This window comes from Camellia sinensis, chromosome 4 (assembly GCF_055761805.1).
Source record: "Camellia sinensis isolate YWXY chromosome 4, ASM5576180v1, whole genome shotgun sequence".
In the NCBI taxonomy this organism is placed as follows: Eukaryota; Viridiplantae; Streptophyta; class Magnoliopsida; order Ericales; family Theaceae; genus Camellia; species Camellia sinensis.
Window position 1 is genome coordinate 123547159 of NC_138964.1, and position 10902 is coordinate 123558060.

At 33.0% G+C, this 10902-nt stretch overlaps 1 protein-coding gene across 2 annotated transcripts; it reads right to left on the reverse strand.

Annotated features, from left to right (window-relative positions):
- Positions 1 to 3240: 3240 nt before the first annotated feature.
- LOC114295621 (uncharacterized) lies at positions 3241 to 10683 on the reverse strand. 2 transcript variants are annotated; one of them, XM_028239895.2, is made up of 10 exons: positions 10219 to 10683; positions 8877 to 8942; positions 8482 to 8662; positions 8182 to 8378; positions 7575 to 7625; positions 7382 to 7473; positions 7029 to 7153; positions 5084 to 5178; positions 4294 to 4398; positions 3241 to 3511 (listed from the first exon to the last, which is right to left on the reverse strand). In XM_028239895.2, the coding sequence occupies exons 1-10, from the start codon at positions 10540 to 10542 to the stop codon at positions 3374 to 3376; spliced, it is 1374 nt and encodes a 457-aa protein (XP_028095696.2). In that variant the 5' UTR covers positions 10543 to 10683; the 3' UTR covers positions 3241 to 3373. The 2 variants fall into 2 exon arrangements, with proteins under 2 accessions (XP_028095696.2, XP_028095697.2); XM_028239896.2 differs by lacking the exon at positions 8877 to 8942 and having other exon boundaries at positions 10219 to 10680.
- Positions 10684 to 10902: the final 219 nt, after the last annotated feature.

Genomic DNA, 10902 nt, shown 5'->3' on the forward strand with positions numbered 1-10902 from the left:
TCCTCCTTCAATTTCTCTAACTCTTCAAGCTAATCTCTAGATGAATTCAATTTCCTCCCCCACTCCCTCTCTCTCACGGTTTTGGCAAGGAAAGAGGCTGAAAATGGTGTATGAACTAATTCTAAACAATGTATGAGAAAGTGCCCCATTCAAGGGCAATGATGTAATTAACTTGCATTCATTTAATCTATATTTAATCTAGCATTATTTTAATCAAATTTAATCGTTCCAAACCGAATTTTAATTAAACCTACCATAAAATTCCATAAATCCTAATTAGCACATAAATCAAGTCAATTTCTGATTCGGACGCCAATAAGGCTTTCAATTCGCAAACCGAAACTAAAACGCGAACAGATCTTTCTACGCCTGACAAATATAAATACAACAATGCAACACACACACATGCATTCTAATTCAGTATTTCCCCTTACTCACTAATTAGGCACACATAATCATGGATTAACGTTATTCAGAGGTCAGGGTTATTACAACCATGCCACCACTATTAGCACCACCATGCTGAACCATCACCACCATGTCACTGCTACCACTACCACTATCACTACCATCATCGCTGCCGTTACCACCATCACCATCATGCCGTCACAACTACCACCACCATCACCACTACTACTATCACTTTCATCACAATTACCATAAACACTACGATAATTTTACAATCACGACCATCGCTACCACCACCACTATTATGCCACCGCCATCACTATCACCACCACCAACACAATATAAAAATTAAAATGTATAATTTGAAAATAATAAATTTTAAATTTGATCTTATATCAAACAGCTTTTTAACTTAACAAATTTAGCATTCAATTTTCAATAGTTAATTTTCAGTCTTCAGTTTTCAATTTTTAACTTTATCAAACACCACCTTACATATATGTTTTAATAAGTGAACTTATTGACCAATAAGTTTTATGATAATAGTGTTTTTTATCAAACGTTATTAAAAGTATCACTAATTATTAATTTTCAGCGACAATTTGAAAATTTTATCACAAAAAATGTTCTTAATTATAAATTTTAACAACAGTTTAAAATTGTGATTAATTTATAACTTTTAGCGATAATTTAAAAAATCCATCACAAAAAAGACACTAATTATAAGTTTTATTTATAAAAATCGTGATAAAAAAAAGTCTCTAATTGTCAATTTTATACAAAAAAATTGTCACAAAAAGTTATTTTTAATGACAATTTTATTAGGACTTATTTTTAATAGGACTTGATGGGAATTAAGTCCAACTATTAAGATCTATTGATAGTTACTCAAAGAAAAATGTTACCGGTTGAAGAGGTATACAATATTTCTAATCAAATTATTTAATAGTTTAGATTAATTTGTAAATATCTAATGGTTTAAAAGTAATGTGCACATGATGTGCACTATTTAATGAGGTGCACATCTTAACAACTCCTTCTATGATGTTTGATTATGTCTCAAAATAGTATTTGTTACGACTCATTATGGTAAATTTAGTTATGACCAAAATGGTCTTTGACTTTGACTTTAATTTGTGTTAATTAAAACTCAATGCGACTACACTCAATGTGAAAATAATATTTATATATTATTTTTTGATCATATATTTTATATAATGTCTAAAAGAAGTTTATTAAATTTTTCCAATCAATAGACATTTACAAAAGAAAAAATAAACAAATCGTGATTATAAAAATGAATGTTTTAGTACAAAATACGGACAAAACTTTTGTAATAATGCGATTAGATAAATTTTACAGTTAAATTTTTATTATATATCTTTGACTCCTCTTTAATAGATTTTTGCGTCCACTGCTGAATGAAATAGCACAGTTTATCTCCAGTTTATTTTGTCGATTGGACCGTGTTGTTTAGACTTGTGGGGTTATCACGGGTCTCGTCTCAATGATCTGAATCGTTCATTTTTTAAACCACCACAACGTATAGATTCTTCATGAAAAAAATCAAATCGATTCGATAATCATATTTATGTTAATTTATTACAATTATTTCCTAAAAAATAAATAATCTAATTTTCAAATAATATTTATGGTGAAAGCTAGTGGTAAATTGAAATGATAGCGGGTTAAATTGAAATTGTGGTCATAGCTAGTGATTTAGACTGAAATGATAGTGGTTTAAATTGAATTGGTAATATGAAAGTGAACCCAAACTTGCATGGGTTATGGACCATTACCATGTTGGATTCCATTTAAAATAAATCTAAATTACATTATGTATTTTTAGCAAACACTTATATAATATTTTTATTTTGTGCGTATAATTATGCAATCAAAAGTCTATCAGTTTTTAATGATATTATGAGTTTTTTTTTTTTTTTTTAAACAATCGATTCACAACTTTTTTTCAAAAATTTGCGTCCAAGCAAGATATGGCAACATCAAAAAGCCATATAGCGTAGGAGCTCACATTTTTTGGCCTACTCTTTTACTTTTATTTGTGAGGAAAGTAAAGAGGAGAGGAACCTTGTGGTTTCTTCATTACATAATCTACCGGTTGTGAAAAAACTATCCCAATAGATGTAATACATTTCCATAATTTGAAATAATAAACAAATAACATAATTATTTTATAGCCATCGAATATATAATGGAGAAGATCATGATTCACTTTGAACTGTATATCTTTTGGACCCTCAACGGTTAGGCACACAACATGTCACAAAAATTAACACGCTCGACTCTCAACTCTCAACAGACTTCAGGCATTACCTTAAAAATGTGGCCCGTCTCTATGACCTCAAAACAGAGGCGGTGAAGACCTTACACGCACTACACTAGAGTCAAGTGCACTTTTGCTCTAACCTCTCGGCGCTACACTACTCTAAAAATAAACTCTTCAGGCTCCACCTTATCTTTAATGTGCAAGTCTGTTGACAGTGTATGCAATGATAAGATTCAAACCTAGACATCACACCTTATAAGAGAGCGCATGTTATGAGTTTCATGCCATAGCTGCTAACTATTTGTCCCTTCTTTTTTTTGGTATCAAGAGACACCACAATGGCTGGCAATTCATGTCATCCTCCCCCCAAAATCACCATCACCAATGCACTCTGAATCGCACAAAGTAGTGAGAATCTCAAGACAGCCATGTGAATCACAAAATGAATTGACCTTACATCTTGCATTAGTTAATTTTCCTTCATAAAAAAAAAAAAAATATATATATATATATAAAGAGTAAATAAAGAACTCGGTCACGTCATCTTCAAAAAAAACTGAGTGGAATAATTACTTGCATACTAAAACTTACATCCCAAGTGGCAAAAAGTACCACTCAAATAGCCATACAATTTAATTCACCCATAAGAAATTCACAATGGCTAATTGCTAGATAGGATCACAGTAAACAAGCCTTAAAACCCTTCTCTAATTCTTGTGCATTCAAGTTCTTCCCTATGAACACAATCTTGTTTGTTCTTGGTTCATCGGGACCCCACAACCGATCAGGTGAACCTTGGAATATATCATGAACTCCCTGTTAGATGAACACCGGTACAGAAAAATCCGTCAATAATAAACTCCTGTAGCAGCTAAGTTGAAAATATATATATATATATATATTAAGAGAAACTAACTAATTTCTCAGAAGTAAATAAGTAGGAATAAAATTATATAAAGAAATCGAAAACACCAAATAAAAATGAAAAACAATTTCTGGCTAAAGGTTGTTGAGTTAAATGTTGGCACAGACCAAGTGAATAATACTGGAAATATTACATATCCATGAGAAGATAAATAGTCACTCATCTAGGATCAACATAGAACATACAGTTAAATTTGAAACAAAAAGTTTGAGATTGAGGAAACATTAAGGTGGAAGGGAATGATGGCAGCATAAGCAGAGAGGTTCAGATGGAACAAACTCAGGCTAGATTACAAGCAATGCTAAAAATTGAGACAGACCGCACCAAAAAACAGACATATGGCTTTTATTGGACTTAGTTTGCTTCAAGTTTGGTCAAATGTCTAGTTCAATGTCGAAGCAGGGAAAAAAATTTATAAAATAGGACTCTTAGCTTAAGGGTCTTCCAAGAGATGTAACGTGAATCCGAATAACATAGCAGACTATAGTTACTAAGATAAATTTGATAAACTTGACATCACAAGCACTTTCTTTTTTTATTTTTTGAAAGTTACACCACAAGTAGATTCTGAAACAAATATATATCATAGGGGGCTTTTCAGCAGTCAAGAACAAAGATTATTGAGAGAATAAATGAGCTTAAAACATTAGCAATTGGAGAGTGGTCTAATCACCTGAAAGACAAATCGCTCATTCATACCCTCAACGGATAGGAGACCTTTCATCCTATATATGTCATCACTTCGTTCCAACAACAATGTACCCAGCCACATGTTAGCCTGAAAATTAAACAAGAGAGCTCTTTTTAGTCCATCATTATCATTTATTAGTTTTTAACCCAAATAATAATAATAATAACGGTAAATGACACTTTTTACCCTCGAACTTCCATTTCTAATTTAATTTTGGTCCCTCATCTTTTATTTGCAACAATTAAGTCCCCATTTTTAACTCACATTTCAATGTAGTCCTCCTGTCGCTTATCGTTAAAAAAGTTGTAAGGAAAGTGCTTACGTAAGGACCACATGAGCACATTTTAGATGTATTAGAAAGAAAAAATTGTATAAAAATTTACACTATTCACCCTCCAACTTTCATTTAAATTTCACTTCGATCACATTTTGGGGTATTAGAGGAAAAATTTTGTATGACAATTTGCACTTTTCACCCTCCAACTTTCATTCAAATTTCACTTTGATCCCTTATGTTTCAATTTTCATTCAAATTTCAAACGGTGAGGTGACAGAAGGACCACATTGAAACACAAGTTCCAATACGAGGACTTAACTGTTGCAATTAACAAATGAGGGACCAAAATGAAATTAGGGTGAACGTTTGAGGGTGATAATTGTAATTTACCCAAATAATAATAATAATAAATGTAACTCCTAGGACTCGTAGAACCTAATTATGATAAAAACTGCAAAACAAAACTATTGTATGTGCTGAAACATCAAAGCTAACCTTCTCAAGGTCCAAGCTCCCTTCACAAACTATGCTGACTGAAGAAACTCCAGGATCATGAATGTGATCATGGGAATGGTGGTCATCATGATGCTCTGCATTAGTAGTGAAGACATTAAGATTTCGTTGTACCATTACTACAAGTAGAAGAGTGGTAACATGTGTCACATTACAATCACAACTGACTGAAAGCTGGAATGGTAAAATAAGTAATCCTTTTCTTGGTATGTATCAAATCACCAGAAATATCTGTTTAGGAATTGAATTAAAGCGGCAAAGTTTGACTTAATGCTCTGTAAAATTAATATAAAAACACACAGAAAACCACCCCAAAGAAAAAAGTTTAAAAATAATAAATGATTAACTAGCGTATGTTCATGTAGTGTGTAAATGGTGAGTTTGTGTGTGTGTGTGTGTTTGTGTGTGTGTGTTTGTGTGTGTGTGTGTGAGTGAGAGAGAGAGAGAGAAGTTCAAGGAACTGATACAAGTTCTTTGGCAGAAAATTACGTTGATATTTGGTCTTCACTTCAACATATTTCCTACATAATCAATCATGGATTAAAACAATAAAATCCACTGTGTAGAATAGCAAATTTTGCCACGTGTGCATGGGACGGAGCCAGGACTCTTCCATTGGAGAACTATAGAAGACTAGTCTCAACCTAGATTAAATAATTATTAAAATATTACTAGATATAGGCTAATTAGTGTAATAAAGAACTATAGAAGACTAGCCTCAACCTATACATGCTTCACTCTCATTAGCCTATGTGATTACTTGACTATTACTCATACTCAATGTTTTCAGCTTCATAAAGCTTCACAAGTGGTCCAAATAAAGAAACTATAATATCCCACATAAGAAACAAATTCTATTCTCATTTGAGAAATTTTTGTTCTTTAATATGATTTCAATAGACTATATTTTTAATTACAAAAAAAAAAAAAAAATAGTAGATTATATTTCTTGTTTATTGAAAGTTTTTTTTAACATGTGATTACCGATGGTTTTTAAACCAAAGGCCGGATTAAATTTTTTAGGGTCATTACATGACCCATTAAATTTTGAAGAGAAATCCTTACACAGAATGGGCTTTGCAAAATTTTTGGGAATGCCATATTTACACTATGTTTGGTAATTTAGGAGAGAAGTAAAGAAATGATTAGGTAAGTTATAACTTATAAGAGAAAAGAAAAGAAAAGATTGTAATTTCTTTCCATTTTGTTGGGACAGATAAGAGAGAAAAGAAAAGAAATGATGTGATTTCTCTCCTATCTTGCTTGGTTAAGTTATATAAAAGAAAAGAAATGAAATGATATAATGTTATATTACCAAATTAACCTTTTTATATGTGTCTGTCTTTTTATTTGTTCTATAGCTAAAAGGGTACTTTTGGTATTATAACAAAATATTATTTAGTTGTTTCATTTCTCTCCACTTTTGGAGAGATTGAAAATAGGGATTATATGAGTAATGTGTCTCTCTCCATTTCTCTCGTATTTGGTAATCCAAACAAGGGATCGAAACCTATTTCTCTCCATTTCTTTTCTTTTCTCTCCAAATCACTCAAAGCAAACAAAGTGTTTGGGGTTTTTTTTTTTTTTTTGGAGGGTGTATCTAAAAGTGGGTTTCCTCTAATTTTTATAGGGGCAAGGGCCCCACCTTCTTCCGTCCCTGCTTGTGCATGTATAGTGGAAAATACACCACTTAATGCAACAAAGAGGGAAGGAATTGGCAAATTGTAACTGGCAAGATATAATGGACTTGCTATTTAGGTGTGGACAATTTAGTCTAAGTTTGACAAAAAATAGACAAAAAGCAGCTGAATGAATGCCACATCCTTGTTTAATACACAACATTGTAGAAATTAACAAATTAATTTTGAGCATGCAATCAGAAAATTTGGTCTATCACAGATATTTCCAAAGATCAAATGCAATTTACCATGTTTGTGGTCATGGAGATGGTGGTGTTCATGATCGTGTTCGTGTTCGTGTTCGTGATCGTGATCGTGATCGTGGCTACCATGATCTTCCTTTGAACCTTCAGTGTTGACAGCACTTTCGATTCTGGCAAGGGTCAAACAAAAGTAAGCTCATCATCGAAACATTAATATATGAGCTCAAAAAGGAAACAAAGAACAAAGAAGTCATCACAAGCTGAAACTACAAAGCTTTGTATCATGTAATGACATAGTACATCAAATTGATAGTAACTCTATTTGTAAACAATGCTATACAACAAAAGGTTATGAGCCTAATTCAGTAAATTAAGACAAAGATCGAAAGTTTTATAACCTCTCCAAATCAAAGCCTCCGATCCCAAGAACATAATCCAAATCAACTTTCCCAAACTGGGTCCGCTTCAGATGAGCCATACGATTTATGCTCTGTGTTCAGCCAGTTTAACATCAAAGTTTAGACTCAAAATTAAACAAAAAAACAGAAAACTATAGACATGTCAAAATAAGCAATTTGTGAGTGTACTAACCCTTATCCGCTGAATTAAAGAAGCAATGTTTGGCTCACCAACAAGATCAGTCTGGCAGAACCATGGTAAAACAAATTAGTTAGTTTTATATATATATATATATAGAGAGAGAGAGAGAGAGAGAGAGAAGTATCAACTCAGAAAGAAAAAGCTGCATCCTATAGATATGTTCCCTTTTTAAGTGATCATACTTAACAATTACAGGCTCAAAAGGAAGCTCCTTTGCTCGGGATTACCAAAACCAAAGATTTTTTCCAATTACAATAATTTAGTTCCCGACCAAACAGAAGATTACTGAAATTGGTAGCAATGCATGTTGCTTTTAAGGGCTGACACAGCATTTCATGAGTTAAGCCTAGTAGCCACACCAAATGGGCCGGGAACTGAGCAATTAATTTAAAACCCACAAAGAAGATATGAATGGGCCAGTGTTCAACAGTCCGGATTATTTGTGGTAGCTGAGTGGTGTTTGTTGTAGCTGTGCTCAGTGATCCATCAGAGTAAAGAAAGGGGTCTTAATTAAACTAAACCAAAAAGGAATAATACAGACTAGTCGTCCAAGAATCCTTCAACTGACACACAGTGCATAAAGATGTGAAATTTGTACCTTGTTTACTATAATACGGTCAGCATAAGCAATTTGTTCTACTGCTTCATTGACCACTCCCTTTGCCTTAACATCATCCAGGTGAAAATCAGCATGTTTGGCATCAACCAAAGTGACTACACCATCTAGCTTAACTTCATTAAAAATCTGATCCTCAGCATAAAATGTTTGAATGATTGGTGCCGGATTTGCTAATCCTGCAAAATTGCAACAAAACATATGAGCCACAATGACAACCAGAGAAGTCCAATGCATCTAGCTAAATGTGAACAAATGCCATATTGAATAAATCTTCACTACCTGTAGTCTCAATTACAATATGATCAAATTTCCCTTTTTTCTTATCGACTAATTCAGCAATCATCCGCACAAGATCACCTCTCACTGTACAACAGAGACACCCATTATTGAGCATAACAATGTCCTCAGCCCCCGCAGCTTTTGCTGCAACCAAAGAACCGTCTATGTCTACTTCACCATACTGCAAATACAACAAATAGCAAGAATTATGCATTGCCACAACACACAAAAACCAACTAAGAAAGATCAAACAATTAGAGCAGAAAAAAATAAAAATTTAAATTCAAAATTTCCTGAGTAAACGACCAACCCCGAACCATCATGAACAATAAGACACTGCAGAATGCAGATGAAATTCCTCAAGACAGTTAACACTAAAGTATTCAAACCCACACCTCGTTCTCAATCACTGCAATGCGTTTGCCATGATCCGCAGTCAAGATATGGTTTAATAAAGTTGTCTGTTTAAAAATCATAAGAAATAGGTCAATAAGTGAAGTAACACCCTATCAGTTTCAATATAAATTTAATTAGTTTGATAAAATAACAATGGTCAAACAGTTGAAGTTAGAAGCAAGTACATTTAACCATTAGCAAATTCAGAATTAAAATTCTAATATTTCCACGCTGTTACCTCAAAAATGGTATCCCAAGAACCGAAAAGTATAAAACAACAATAAATTCATCATTTGAATGTGCTTCACCATCATCAGTACCCACATTCTTGTGCCATAAAGTGGTGAGTTCAGAACCAAAATAGGGTAGTTTGCAACTTTTAAATACCATGTTTGCAAATTATGTTTCTTAAAACATCACTAAAGCTCTGTTTGATTGGTAGGCGAGAAAAGAAATGTTAACAATTATGGTTTCTCATCTAGGTGAAAAAAAAAAGACGCAATGATAGTGGTTTCTTACCATTTTATTTGGATGAACAACAAATAAAGATAACACACGCGTCTTTTTATTTTATTTGCTTTACATTTAGACTTCAGAGAAATAATTTAGATATTACTATAACTTAAATAAATAAACTATTTGGCAACTTTGGTTTTCACCACTTTTGCAATCTGTTTGGATGGAAGGGTTTGGTAAGAAAAATAAAATAAATTGAGAATGTCTCATCACTTGTTTGGATAACTAATGAGATGAGTAATAGTAAGACATGAAAAAAAAAAATTGGTGAGAGACAAATCACTGCAAACGTAAGTTTTGTTTCTAACCCAAATGGTAAGATTTGGTGAGAAACTAAAAGAACTCTTTACAAACAATTTATAATACCTAAATTACCCCTTCAAATATAATGCAAATAAAATAAAAGCACACATATCCTCTTTTAATCATTGTTCATCTCAACAAAAGTGAAACTACAATCATTTCTTTATTCCTCATTTTCTCATCTCACGATTCAAACGAAGGTGAGAAACAAAACATGAGTACCACTTCTATTCCTTTCACATAAGTACTCATTACTTAATCAACCATCCAAACAAGTGATGAGAAGATATCTCTCTATTTCTTTTATTTTCTCACCAAACGCCACAATCCTGCTGTGAAAAGGCATAAAGCTGTGATTAAACCCGAATGCCAAACGCTTTACCCAATTTTTATTTTTATTTTTCAAAACATTTACCAACAAATTGGGCATAAAAACAGTATCGAACCAATCAAATAATCAAATAGCTTTAAAATTGATAATAAAAAATAAAAAATAAAGCTTCGAAGGATGAAAATTTTGACCTTTCCAGAACCCAAAAACCCAGTGATTATAGTAGCAGGAACTCTGTCGTCGGGCGGAATTTTCGTGGAAACATCGGAACCGTCGGTCTGCGGCGTCGCCGTGGCGGCCGCCGCCGTGAACCGGCGAGAGAATGGGTTTGATTTGGACAAGTCAATAGAGACGATTCTGGGTTGGATAGAGATGGTTCGGAGACTGTGAGAGTTGCGAAATTTGGATCTCCATAGGAGAGGGAAGACAGAGGCTCGAACCCTGGAGCGTGGGGTGGTCTGAAGCTTGGCTAGTCCGATGAAAGTAGTGGCTATGTCCATCGACATGGAAGCCATAGCCAGAGCTCTGTGTGGGAGTGAAATGTAATGGGGGGTTTCGAAGAGAGATAAAGAAAGAGGGGCTTATCGGATATTATGAACAGTTCCAAACAGGGATTTTTCATATCATAATCGGTTTCAGTTTTAAAGTTTTTTTATAGATGTAAATTATGGATTCGTTTTTGGAAGTAGGTCGGTTTTTTTACTTTTAGATATTTTTAATTATTTTAATTTGAAATTAAAAAATTTGATTTGAAAATGATTTTAGATTTTTTTAATTTTTTTATAAGAGAAAAAATATAATGATTATGAGTTGGATGTGATGTTCTGTTTTATTGAACTAAAAAATCTCAACTTTTGCTTCTCAAATGAAGCCTA